General features: G+C 36.7%; 2 protein-coding genes across 8 annotated transcripts in view; one reads left to right on the top strand and one right to left on the bottom strand.

The window, feature by feature from the left end:
* Positions 1-1,977: 1,977 nt before the first annotated feature.
* On the bottom strand, positions 1,978-12,160 carry LOC106874136 (transmembrane protein 186). Of its 7 annotated transcripts, none has more exons than XM_052969167.1 (3): positions 12,030-12,160; positions 9,515-9,589; positions 1,978-2,873 (listed from the first exon to the last, which is right to left on the bottom strand). In XM_052969167.1, exon 3 carries the CDS (start codon positions 2,795-2,797, stop codon positions 2,060-2,062), a length of 738 nt encoding a protein of 245 aa, XP_052825127.1. In that variant the 5' UTR covers positions 2,798-2,873; positions 9,515-9,589; positions 12,030-12,160; the 3' UTR covers positions 1,978-2,059. The 7 variants fall into 7 exon arrangements, 6 of the variants coding, with proteins under 6 accessions (XP_052825127.1, XP_052825126.1, XP_014777237.1 ...); XM_052969166.1 differs by lacking the exon at positions 12,030-12,160 and adding an exon at positions 6,770-6,884 and having other exon boundaries at positions 9,515-9,568; XM_014921751.2 differs by lacking the exons at positions 9,515-9,589; positions 12,030-12,160 and adding exons at positions 6,770-6,884; positions 8,112-8,174.
* LOC106874135 (cytochrome c oxidase assembly protein COX18, mitochondrial) overlaps positions 10,867-14,056 on the top strand; it is a 7,719-nt gene continuing 4,529 nt past the window's right edge. Inside the window, exons 1-2 of the mRNA XM_014921750.2 lie at positions 10,867-11,010; positions 13,053-13,601. Coding sequence (XP_014777236.1) covers positions 10,924-11,010; positions 13,053-13,601 — 636 coding nt within the window. The 5' untranslated portion in view covers positions 10,867-10,923. The remainder of the gene's footprint in view (positions 11,011-13,052; positions 13,602-14,056) is intronic.

Genomic DNA, 14,056 nt, shown 5'->3' with positions numbered 1-14,056 from the left:
AGCATAATGACCCTCCCGAAATACAAAAAAAAAAAAAAGAACGTGTGAATAATTATTGAAATGAAATCAATCTAATTGTTTGCACTTATTTTGCTTCCCAACCCCATGTTCATTTTGTATCGTCCCCTCTGTTTAGCCCTTGTGGCTTGAATAAAAATCCTTATTCTTCTCACAGCTGATGGTGTTAATTATAATAACATCAATAAGGGGGCGAGCTGGCAGAGTCGTTAGCACACCGGGGCGAAATGCTTAATGGTATTCAGTCCATCTTTACGTTCTGAGTTCAATTTCTGCCGAGGCTGACTTAGCCTTGCATCCTTTTGGGGTTGATTAAATAAGTACCAGTTACGCACTGGGGTCGATGTAATTGACTTAAGCCCTTTGTCTGTCCTTGTTTGTCCCCTCTGTGAGCAATAAAAAAATACATAATAATATCAATAAAATTGTGCTTTTAACTTCTTTGTACACAATGCTGTTGAGTGAAGCTGAAGATAACAGTTTTTCTTGTCTCGTTGAGGCTATCCAATACAATACAATCATTATCAACTTTATAAATTTCGTTCATACCTGACGATTGTCAGTAAGATAGTGAATGTTATCTAAATCAGCAACACTCATATTTTAATCTCCATGGTAATCATTTAAGGCATTCCTCAATGTTATCTAAAGATTTGGGTGACTCACCAGACGCCCCTTTCAATCTAAAAGGTTTTAATGGAGTTCACGTCTGTATACATCATTACAAAACCACTAAGAAAGGGTGAAGCAACTTTTCTTTAATATAATTGCCCAATGAATGCCGTTACACTCGTTTACTTGTAAGTCTCAAGTGCATGAAAGAAATCCAAATTTTGTCCCCGAATGATTGACAAGTATTTCTTTATTCCGTTTCATAATGGTCTCTGGGAACAATGCCAGAAATTTTGAGGGGTGGGAGAGTAGTCAATACCATCGAGCCCGGTGCTTTGCCTTTAATGACCCTGGAGAGATGACAGAGTTGAGCTTGGAGTCTCAGAATGCAAAGAGCCAGAAGAAATACCAAAATGCAATTCTTTCAAAAGTATGTTGCAAGACGGGGGAAAAAATTAGAAAAAAAAAACATGGGAAAAGGAAAAAGCTCCCATTATTATGTGATGGAAGTATTTAGATAGGGTGGTGGTTTTAGGCTCATCCCTCTATCATACATTTGTATGATAGAGGGATGAGCACAGGTACCATGCCAGAGAAGAAATACATGGCTACCTTGCATTATATAAGGGTTGATAGGGGTAGCCTGGAAGGGGGTAAATATGGTAGTGATGGAGTGCCTGAGCACTCTGACACTTCATCACTTCCATCTTTATCTCGTTTCTAGTTACTCCCATTAATAATCCTTTGTACTCTAGGCACAAGGCCTGAAATTTGATGGTGGGGGGGGGGTAGTCGATTAGATCAACCTCAGTACACAACTGGTACTTAATTTATCGATCCCCAAAAGGATGAAAGGCAAAGTTGACCTCGGTGGAATTTGAATTCAGAATGTAGCGACGGACGAAATACTACTAAGCATTTTACCCAGTGAGCTAACGAGTCTGCCAGCTAACCACCTTGTTACTCTCATTAATATTACAACAAAAATGCATTATTTGCAACAAAAGCAACATTGGTTCAGAACAGCATTCTGTAAATCTTACTCAATGTGGATATACTTTAGAAAGCCACAATACTGCAGTATTTGTTTCCACTGTTTTTCTTTATCAGTAAAAGCAAAATTTATCTAAGCATGCAGTTGATAGAAGATACTTAATACTGATAACTTGCAATGACAGAGAAATGTTGATTTAGCAATTCTACTGTTGCTGCTGGTAGATGCTATTCATTTAATGCTGTTTTGAGCTTTCTCTAGACAAATACTAGAGTTCTGTGGCTTTCTACAGCATATCCTTAAGTAAGATATACAGAATTCTAATAAAATGAAATAAAATGATTTAAAGGCTATTCAGATGATAGCGACAATTTATTCAAATATCCACTAAATACTCTTTTATTTACACAGTTACTAACTACCAAGTTATATACACTATTTTATGTCTCCTAGTACCAGCTGGAATTTCTCCATGTCCTTAATTCCTCCAAACTTAAGTACAAGGAAGAGTACTTCTTCATTATCATACTGCTGGAATTTCACAAAGATGTCATTCGGATTATCAGACATATCAGAAAGGGGTATGATGCTTTTCACATGGAGGAAGATGTCCTTACGACCTCCCCAGAACGTTAAGTGTGATACTTTGACTAAATCTTCAACACTGTTGTATGCAATGATACCAACAAGTCTCCACAAATAGAAACTAAACGCATACAACATTGCACAGGCCACTATTGAATAAATAACAACATAATGACAAAGTGCCAGAGATAATTGGCCATTGCTGTGCATGGCATAGCATAGTGGTACAGCAGCTACAGAAAAGGCCGTTTGGTATATTTTAAATCTTGACAACAGATGCATGTGTACGATGTAAGGGAAACGATAGATAACTTCAAAGTTACGATTTAAAAGTCCTGCTTCATTACTGTAACCACAACAAGGTGATGGTGATGGTGATGGTTTTTTCATTTGACTGTTTAGTGGCTTGTGAAGGAGTTTATTCAAGATGTAAGGTGTTCCACTAAACGTTTGGCATTGAAAAAAATGGTGTTGGAAATTCTGAGAGAGAAGAGCGGAAAATGGACACCGAGAATGAGACTGGAGCCTTGGAAAGTTTATTTTTGATATAACTGTGGACATTGTCCTTCTAGAGAAATAACCTAACATTTTCTCAAGTTTTGTTTCGACACAGTTTTTTGAGTTAACGAGATCAGCTTTAACGGTAATTAAACGAACAATTCATCTGAAAAGAGAAAAAAGTAAAAGAAAGAAACAAACAAACAAATAATGAAAGGAGGTAAGAAAGCAAACAGAAAGACAATAGCTTAGACTGAATTTACATAATTCTAATATTGTTACTCTTGATACAGGGATTGGCAACAGGATGAGGCATGGGCGGGCACACACACACACACATATGTATTCATGTGTGTGTGTTGTGCATGTATGTGTATATACACACACACACACACATATATATATATACACAAACACACTCACTCACACATACACAAACAACATACATATTATTAAAAGAATTATTGAGTGCTACTATTTCATTGTAATATAGTACAGTATGAAGCCATCCCTAAGAGGTTCCCAGAGTGTAAAGTTACAATATTTGACCTGACCCCAGACAGAAGATATTAAAGGAAGGACTTCATGACCAAACTTTAGTTGACTCTACCAAAATACCTATTTCAACGAAACTGAGTCAGTTGACTCATGACTCAGCTAATAGTTGCAAGGGACATTGTTGTTCAGCCTGAAGTTAGCTCTGATTGAGTAGACATATGATCAAAGGGGTTCCAGCCATGCCCACCTCAACTTATTACTGTTTTTTTTTTTTATACATAGATACAGGCCCCAACCAGATGGTTTCAGTTTCAGTTCTACTGCATGGCACCTTGGGCAAGTCTCTTCTACTACAGCCCTGGGACAGACCAAAGCTTTATGAGTAAATTTCATAGATAGAAACTGAAAGAGCCTGATTGGCTCCCATGCCGGTGGCACGTAAAAAGCACCATTCAAGCATGGTCAACAGAAAAAATGGGTATATCACACAGAAGAATAGCTTTACAGAATCCCCCGTTGACCGCAATGGCACTGAAGAGGCTACAAGTCAAGTGGAACATCATTGTTCATATAGAAAAAGCATTGCATGTCGTGCTTTTGTTTGGTGTTTGTTTTTTATTTTTATGGTCTTTTTTTTAGTAGACATTTGTTTGATTAGGAATATCAGTAAGTAATAGTCAAATGAAATTACAAATGTTGTGTCCTGTTAGTGCTGAAATTCCGACACTATGTTACAGGAATGGAAGGCAAGGCAACAGTAAGTAATAGTCGAATGAAATGACAAATGTTGTGTCCTGTCAGTCAGCATGGAAAGCGAATGTTAAACGATGATGATGATGATGATAGATATATACAACAGGCTTCTTTCAGTTTCTGTCTAACAAATCCACTGGTTGGCCAAAGGCTATAGTAGAAAGCACATGCCCAAGGTGCCAGGCAGTGGGACTGAACCCAGAACCATGTGGTCAGAAAGCAAGCTTCTTACCACAGAGCCATGCCTGTGCTTATATTGTAGAATACATTTGCCCAAGGTGTCGCACCGTGGGACTGAATCTGAAACCATGTGGCTACAAAGTAAACCTCTTAATCACGTGGCCATGCTTCCACCTATTCACACACAGAAGATAAAAACTTGTACAACACTCACAGCTCATAGAAAACGGAGAAAGGAAACAAACAAACAAAAACGAAGCACTCCTCGTGTGCCTGTAAGGGTGTTTGTAACACAAAGAAATACAAAAAAAAAAACATTAAAAAAATCAGATTACAAAGGATTTGGGCCCCCCAATATTTCGGTATTAAATCACAATAGATAACAAAGAACATGAAATAGTATACATGAAATGACAGATTGTACTGACATTTCTATGCAATGAAACTACATTACACAATGTAAAAGTCTGTTTGGTTATGTGAAAGGCATTTGTCATTGTCACAGCAAGTTTTGACTCACAAGATATGAAAATCCTTCCATCCAATAAAAACAAATGCTAAAAACATTTTCTGTTTCTCTCTAACTCTGGCACTCAATTACTTGTCGGGACACTGTATTTTGTTATGCAACCATAATAATGGGTATCTCTGTCAGTATATATATATATATATATATATATATATGCATACGTATGTACATATATATATAGGTTGCTCTGTTGCTTGGTGTGCGTTGCTAAGAAATGAAGTTATTGAAGCCTCCACCCATTTATATATACATATACATACACATATATATTTGTGTGTGTGTATATATATATATATATATATATACACACACACACATACACACAGACAGATACACACACACATACATATAGTTTTTTCTATTATTGCAACTGAAATTGAAAGCTTGTCGTGCAATACCTCCCCCACCACCCACACCTATTCGAATGTATGTGTTGTTTGTTTAGTAATTTGGTTTTTCTCATGACATGGAAAGAACTTTCAGAATGAGCAATGACAAAGGTCATACCAGTTGCTAAGCAATTTCAGTGAAAGTTAAAACCAAAATTTGAATAAAGATAGATCCTAAATGAAGTTAAATTACATTTGCAGAACGAGTGGCATGAAGACAAGAAAATTAATTACCTGTCGGTTATTTCAAGATGTATTTTAAAAGGGGTTTGGTGCCATTTACATTGGTGTAGTTTTACCCTTGTTTTCTAGGGTTTAAAATGTCTCACTTGCTAAAACATCAAAATAACAGGAAATTTCTGAAATTTCAGAGAACTAAAGTTTACAGAAGCACAAGAATAGCTCTGTGGTTAAGAAACTTGCTTTGTGAGCATGTGGTTTCAGGTTCAGTACCACTGCATGGCACCTCGAACAAGTGTCTTCTGCTACAGTCCCGGAACTGACCAATGCCTTGTGAGTGAATTTGGTGGATGAAAACTGTGTGGAAGCCTATTATATATACATACATATATATATATATATATATGAAGCCCATTATATATATATGATGGGCTTCTTTCAGTTTCTGTCTACCAAATTCACTCACAAGGCTTTGGTCAGTCCGAGGCTATAGTAGAAGACATTTGCTGAAGGTGTCATGTAGTAGGACTGAACCTGGAACCATGTGGTTGGGAAGCCTTGAAAATGAATTGTTTCTAAACAGAAAAGTAGTCACTTTATTCAGTAGGTGTTCGTTTAAATATGACCCAACAGAAACCTGGCTAAAGACATTATCATGATTAGATGGCCACATAATGATTGTTTACAGTTTTACAAGTGTATTCTAGAATGTCAGTAGGAAGTTAACAGGTTCATGAAATATTTGTAATTTCAAATTAATTCCTCCTCATTACATACATACATATATGCAAATGCAACGAATAACTTCCTAGATTTTAAACCAGAACTTGAAACTGGATCTCCATTTTTCTGCAAGTTTCTTTCTTATTGTTCTTGGTTTTTGCACTTCAAAATTTATGAGAGTCAACTTCCACACTTATTTAAGTTCCATTGTTTAAGCTAACATTCTTAGGTTAAACGAGGTTCAAGCAGATAAGAGACAGAAAATCCTTTGTCTGGCCTGACCTAATTTCGTTGGAAAAAACATAAATACAGAAATCACGATCAGTTCTATCTTTTCACTCAGGGTCCTTGCCTGAAGAGCACGTCTGTCTGTTTCTCACTTTGTCTGTCTGTCTGTTTCTCACTTTGTCTGTCTGTCTGTTTCTCACTGTGGCTGCTTGTATAGTGGCATGTGTGGTGATGCTATTGAAGATTGCGTGTGGGTGTGTGGATAATGGTGTGTGGTGTGGGTGCTGAGAAGTGGTTGGTGCTAGTGTGTGTGGAGGGGGGAAGGTGTTGTGTGTGTGTGCGTAATGGTGTATGAAGTGAGTAATGAGTTGGACAGTGTGTATGGGTGTTTGTATAGTGGTGTGTGTGTGTGTATGTGGTGAGGGTACTGAATTAGATGGTTATCAGGTGTGTAGGTGAAGGTGGGGCAGTTGAATATGGGAGGTATGTAGGCACCTATGTGGGGTTGGTGTCAGATATATATATATATACACACACACACATACAGCAGAATTTCAATTTCCCTCAATTAAATCCACTCACAAGGTTTTGGTTCGCCTGAGGATGTAGCAGAAGACATATGCTCAAGGTGCCACGCAGTATGACTGAACCCGAAACCATGTGGTTTGGAAGCGAACGTCTTACCACACAGCTGTGCCTGTAAATATATTTTAAAAAATATAAAGTGATAAACTCCTAGCATTTACAAATTTACAAGCCAAAGTCAGCGTTCCATCAGCTAGAAGCAGAAGCTAAAACCCCCTTAAATCACGCCCTACCAATTAATTTTTTAATACGATTTTGTCCCAAACAAAGTTTGAAGCCATTGTAGCGTAAGGAACTATAAGAAGGAAACACAAATTCAAAAGATGTTGATTGAGAGAAGGCTTAAAGGACAGAATATAGCAGACCAGCGGAAAAGAAGATAATGTTAGTGAGTTCCAAAGAATAGTAGATGGAGGGAAGAAGCCGTGTTAAAAAAACGAAACAACATATTGGAAAATGTGATTATAGACAAGCTATATCGGTAAAAAGAAAAACATAAAGACGGTATGTTGCAGCTATAGTCAGTGCCGTCTTAAGGCACGGATACGCTGGACAGTTGCCTGGGGGCCTCACATGTCTAGATGCACAAATCTGATCTACGTATGATGTGGCTTGCTGTTAATAAATAAATACCATAAGGGCCCGGTGCATTGATTTGTCTACGGGCTTATAATGCTGCTAAGACAGTTTTGGTTATACTGTGTTTTGGTCATAAATCTTTCTAGATCAGGACTGTGCTGATACTAAACAATATTAGGTGACCGTAAAGGTCACCTAATTAAAGAAGGGACATAACTCTATGACGTGTCGGTAGCATACCCATAAATGTCTAAAGTTGTAGGTGCGTGTGTCGATGTAATTTTAGTTTACTTTATACAAGTATAACATCAACTTTCGGGACACCGATGGTCCGGAACCTCTTATAATCAGCACTGATTTACGAGCAATAACATCAGATTCCCGTAACCGCCAGACTACTTTACTGGACAACTCTGTTTCACAGCGCTTTGCAAAGGACAGTATTAATAAACTTGTATCATTTATACAAACGTAAATGTACCTGTATTTCATTTAATTATTTAAGTAAATTTAATATTTGTTTAAAATTAGAAGTGACCACATCTAGTTCGGAAAACAACCATAAAAGGCATTGGAACCAAAGTTTCCGCAAAATTGAAGATGTCCCTGTTACTAATGATAAATAGTTACTAATGACAAAGTGTCTCTCTTTCTTTAAAAAGAGAGTCCTTTAATTAATTATCTAATAACCTACAGTTATAGTTTCGTAGTTTATAATAGAAAATTTACAATTATAATTTTAAGGTTAGAACTTACATACCTGAACGTTGTTGCACCGGTGACAAAATTAACTGCTCCAAGGGAGAGAATTCTAAGTTTATAAGCGATGTTTTTTTTTTTCTCATGGAGATTTTTGAAAGGGTCCCTCTAGATTCAAGCGCGACTTTCTTTTTTACGAGAAATGAACAACATGAAACACAGCTCATCAAAAAAAAAAAAAAAAAAAAAAAAAAAAAGAAAAACGAAGGTATTTTTCGTAAGGTGTGCCATTCAGAAAGTCCCACGAGCGTAGCTAGAGTATGTGCCGCTCGAGACAGAAACACGTATTGCCTACAGCAGACTCAAAAGTGCCGCCCGGGGCGGGCCACCCTACTGCCCCACCCAGCTACGCTAGTGTTCATACATCTCTCTGATGACAGTATACCCAACTTACAAAGTCTTCGCTCGATACCATCCTCCAATACCCAGGATATCCCCCCAAACAGCTGTCAGAAACTTTTTTTTATCATTCGTTATGTAGCCAACTTGGACTGAATTAAATGAAATCAAATGTCCTTCTCCTGCATTGCCTGATTGTTTGCCTTTCCTCACTACTTTAACCTACATCTGCTGACTCAAAGGGAAGCCACCTTTAGCCGTTTTCAACAAGGCAATCACATAACCACAGCTTCAACTGCTGTTCAAACTGGAATTTTGATGGCACACCTATTTAAACACACATAAGCATACATACATACACGTTTGTATTCTAAGAACAGGAATAAGTAATAAACAAAGTTACTACGTTCTTATGCGTCATGGCATTGTTCGCGAAACCAATATTCAATGCCATCCGAAAGTAGGTCTGTCTTGGGATAAATAAAAAGAAATCTCCTGTTACTCAATACATACATAAACATAAACATAAGGAATATTGGTGAAACATTCCCATCAAAACTTCTTCATTGCACAACCATAACTGGCCGGATATCGTTTGTTGGTACCGTCATAGAAGTCAGCTGCCTTTGCTAATGTGATTATCTCTTAAAAATCGAAGAAAAAGCGGATAAGTATGGATATCTATTTCGAAGCCTTCAGTTTCTAAACCTAGATTGTAAATTCACATTTATACCAAATAATAATTGGTGCATTTGGTTATGTAACTCAATGCCGATGTGACAATATGGAAACGCTAGGGTTTTCAGAAAAAGATATCAACCAACAGATTCGCACATTACAAGTACAATCTATAAGCGGGACAGTAAAAATATGCAAGACTTTCTCAAGTTCAAAATGCGACTTTTTTTTTTTTGTTATCTACATTCCAATGGCGGAGCTTTGTATTTTTGCTAGAAATTAGCTCCTTCGTTACAGGAAGACTTCAAATAGTAAAAAAATATAAAGAACACACACGCACGCGCGCCGCTGTGTATCATACCACAGATAGTGTAATGAGAATCGTACCAACAAACCGGAGTTTCATGTGAAATTAAAACTTTAGGCTCATCAGATGAACACTTTATGGATCTGAGTCACAATCTGCAAAATAAAATAAATAAATATAATAAAAACAGAATTTTTAGTGCAAAACCTTTCAGCCCGAATTTTCATTTTGATATGAAGGAAAAATATATTTTTAGAGTTGATGGTTCAGGGTTCGTAACTTATGATCGCAAATCGAAGAGTTACTTCTCTTGTCACACGAAATGTCATTTCGAAATGGTCAAAAGAGACAGGACATTTGTATGTAGAAAGAAGCTGGTCATGTCTGAATGGCTGAACGGCGCAGCCAACATAAAGTGCTATATCAGAATGATAGAGGGCTCCTTCAAGAAACACACACATGACCCCCACTCCATCTTTCAGGAACTTCGAGAAGCAGAGCTTCACTATAGCAGTTGAAGATGAAGGCTATGATATCAAATGGAAGCAGTTGAAGAAATCAAGTCTTTCTCTAACAGCAGTAGGATTTATGCAAGTGATGCTTAACAGAGAAGTTCTGATTCGTCAATACTACTTCACACCCCTAATGTATCTAAATGCCAAGTTGGAGCCACTTACTCATTGTTTACACGAGCAGAAATACATTCTAAGATACAGCCTTCTATACCTTTCTTATTTCTGTCCTCCTTTAATTTCTCCCCCCACCACCTCTGTTTATACATCTCCACCTCTCTCTCTCACTTTATATTCTATGTGCGTGCAGATTTGTATGTTTCATGTATGTATTCTCATGCATATAGTCACATATCTAGACATGCTGGTATATATTTAAATGATAAACTTCTGGGAAGTTTTACAGATTTTTACAGTTCCAGTGATGGATTGGATCTGTAATCTTCCAATTAGCTTTCTCCTTTCTGGTTTTGAGAAGCTTAATTTCTCAAGATTGGTATGTATGTATGTATGTATGTATGTATGTATGTATGTATGTATGCATGCATGCATGTATGTATGTATGTATGTATGTATTATGTTTGCATACATATGTATGTCTGTCTGTAAGTACGTATGTATATATGCATGCATGTATGTATGCATGTATATATGTATGAATTCATGCATAATGTATGCATGTAACAATGTGCACATGCATATATAGTGGTCTGTGCATGAATGCATGTCTGTCTATCTGTCTGTATGTATGCATCTATGTATGTATGTATATATGTATGTATCTGTGTGTGGTGTGCGCGCGTGCGTGCGTGTATGTGCGTGTGTGTGTGTGCGTGTGTGTTAGATTCACGTTTTTATTAAGTAAAATTTTACTTTCAGAAAGATATATTTCACTTTAACTTTACAATTTTCCATTTCAGTTCGCTGTTTAGTTATTATTTTATAAGGAACTAGTTTCTGATGAAGACCGTTTTGCTATGATTTCGTCTCTGCGAGTGATTATTAGCAATCGAACTTGTTATCAATCGTTCACTCGCTTTAATTTGATACGACATTATGGGAAGGTATGTAATTATTGAAAAAAAGAAAAGAAGCCTTTCTCCACTTTCTATTAATTTATTTCAGACAGACACAATGTAGAAGAATAACCTTGTTAGAGGTCGGACAGTGGAACAATCTCAGATAATCGTTCAGATAATTTATACAGCGATAGATGTTATGTTACATAATTCATTTGTATTTCATTTAAATGCTAATGTTTCATAATAACTGTAGTTTGATATTACCTGATGCTGTATAAATACTTCTTGAAATCAAAAGAATTTTATAAGTTTCTGTAAGGGCAAAGTGCATAAAGACACGTGTTTTTAATTGGCGCTGGACTAACTTTTAAAGAAGCTTTGATGGAATTGTATTTTGATTTCATTATTATTATTTTGTATTTTCACACAGAAAAACCTGGACTGAGAGGCTGAAATAAAATTTTTAAAGCTTTAAAAAAAGAATCAGCGAGTTTTTGTTTAGCACCTGAGTCAGTCCCAAATCGGGCAAATTTATCTTCAAAAATGTTCCAACGATAACCATTTCGTGTTTTTTTCCCCTTCGAATCAAGTCTTTTTAGGATTACACCATTATCAAATGTGCCCTTTCCTATTTTAAGACTGCACAGTGTGATATTAGAGCGGTTTGACAGCTATTTCTAGCAGACTTTATAAATGCTGCCTCCCCTCTGCCAGTTCTATTTATAAGGTGGCCTGCACTATTAGTATGCGGCATCACCAGTTAAATATGACTCTTGCAGCTGGAAACTGTCGTTTATTTCTGGGTCAAGTAAGGAACTTCTTTGTTGTCGGTAAATCGCCCTCAAATCACATTCTGCTGTTTCATAAAAGAGAAAAACATTGGATTATGTGTGTTCTGAAATTTTAGTGTAAAGTACATCGACCATTTTAACCTCGTTGCAGAATGTAAATAACAATAAACGAATGTTTTTATTTCTCCTTAGGCTGAAAGATTGAGATTGTTCTGGCTAGTTTCATGGTTATCAATTAATTGGGTAATGAATTCATAGTAGTAAACTAACCTTGATGGTCACGGCTAGAACCCATTTGATCACGAATCTGTTCTATCAGGCTTGACCGGAGCTAAACCACAAGATGTTTATATGTTTTGAAAATGACAAACCGTAAAGCATCGGCTTAGATTTCCTTAACATTCGACTGTCTCGAAACGTCTCTATTTTCTTCTCATGGAAGACGATCTTAAGGTAGTAAATTAGCAGAATTAATCGAACATCGTGTAGCTTAATACCTAGGGTATTTGACTCACGACCGTATGGTTGTGAGTTCGATTCCTGGCGGCGCGTTGTGTCCTTGACCAACACACATTTTATGTGTCCTTGAGCAAGACACTTCCTTTCTCGTTGCTCCACTCCACTCAGCTGGCAAAAATGAGCAGAACTTTTATTTCAAAGGGCCAGCCCTGCCACAATCTCGGAAAGATTTCCTTTTGTACCCCCACCCATAACATTTTTAAAAAAGATATTACACATGGTGGAAAATTGATTTTCTAGCATGTCTTGTAATAATAATGATGAGAAAGTCATAAAAATTAAGAATTTCTGTTAAAAAAACTTCATTTCTGTATTACATATATTCATATCTCAATTTGCCTAACGTTAAGGCCTAAATTGCCTAACTCTATGAAATTTGCCTAACCTTGGGACATGAATAAATATAATACTGAAATAAAGTTTGTTTTGAAGAAATTCTTAATTTTTATGACTTTCTCATCATTATTATTACAAGACATGGTAGGAAATCGATTTTCCACCATGTATCTAGATTATATCAACCCATGCTAGCATGGAAAGCGGACGTTAAACGATGATGATGATGACTGCATTGATTAGATGATGTCTGGAGAAAAAATAGACATAATGGTCTTGGGTGAACTGGCTTTTGATTATTGTCTTGATTATACTAATTTAAGTTTTTGTTCTTAAAGTAATTAAGAAATATAATTTAAAAATACTTAGATTCAATGTTTTCTTTGATTGCTTTCAAATATTCTTTGATGTTCCATTTAATATTTTTCTCTCTCACAGACATCCTACTGCTGCCAAAAGTTCCATCCTTATTCTTTGGGATCCAACCTGACCAAACGCAAATGGGATTCTCTACATTCTGCTAAATCTAATATCTACAAATATTCTACTCTTTGCCAACCCAAAACTTTAAATTTTGTTGAAAACAATGGCCTCAGGAAATTTAAACTGTACCAAAACACAAGTATCTTATTCAAAAAACATTCATTCTTCCCTCTGTATAATCATGAGAGGACATTTTCTATGGAATCTTATTATAGATTTTTCTCTCCAGACTTTGTACCAATAAAATATTCATATGAATTTCTCACTTATATTCACACCCTGACTGGCTCACCCTGGTGGGCCAGTATACTTGTTGGTACCTGTCTATTGAGATCCTTTATAACTTTTCCTTTGGCTGTTTATTCATTATACATTATTGCAAAAGTTGAGCTGCTTCAACCTGAGATACGTAGACTGTCGCATTGCCTCAAAATTGAAACTGCTAAAGCTGTACGAGAATTTGGATGGGAATTGAACCATGCTCGGATTAAGTATAATCATTCTGTAAGTTGAAGATTTTAAACATTTTCTTTACCCTCAAATTATTCTGTCGATCGTAACATTTATTAATTCACATTGTTTTGAATTAATCATGCTTTATCACTTAGCTTCAAGATTTCAATCATGTTGTTATTTATTTTTAACAAACCTACACCAGTGTCGCGTAACCAGCCCACTCAAAAGTACTTTGGATCGTAGGGTGACATGCTGTGCTTGAGGAGACCTACTGAGTCAAGTACATCAACAGCAATATCAAAATCAAATCAAATGGAAATAGTAGTTGTGACCCCCGTGCTGGTGGCACATAAAAAGCACCATCTGATCGTGGCTGATGCCAGCCCCCTCTGGTCCTGTGCCGGCGGCAGGTAAAAAGCACCCACTACACTCTCAGAGTGGTTGGCATTAGGAAGGGTATCCAGCTGTAGAAACTCTGCCAAATCAGATTGGAGTCTGGTGCA

This window comes from Octopus bimaculoides, chromosome 7 (assembly GCF_001194135.2).
Source record: "Octopus bimaculoides isolate UCB-OBI-ISO-001 chromosome 7, ASM119413v2, whole genome shotgun sequence".
Classification (NCBI taxonomy): domain Eukaryota; kingdom Metazoa; phylum Mollusca; class Cephalopoda; order Octopoda; family Octopodidae; genus Octopus; species Octopus bimaculoides.
The sequence above is the reverse complement of the archived record's forward strand: the minus strand, read 5'-3'. Positions and strand labels throughout refer to the sequence as shown.

Excerpts from the sequence above, each read along its gene's own strand:
- LOC106874136 (XM_052969167.1), bottom strand. The coding sequence starts at position 2,797 with ATGTTAGGTTATTTCTCTAGAAGGACAATGTCCACAGTTATATCAAAA.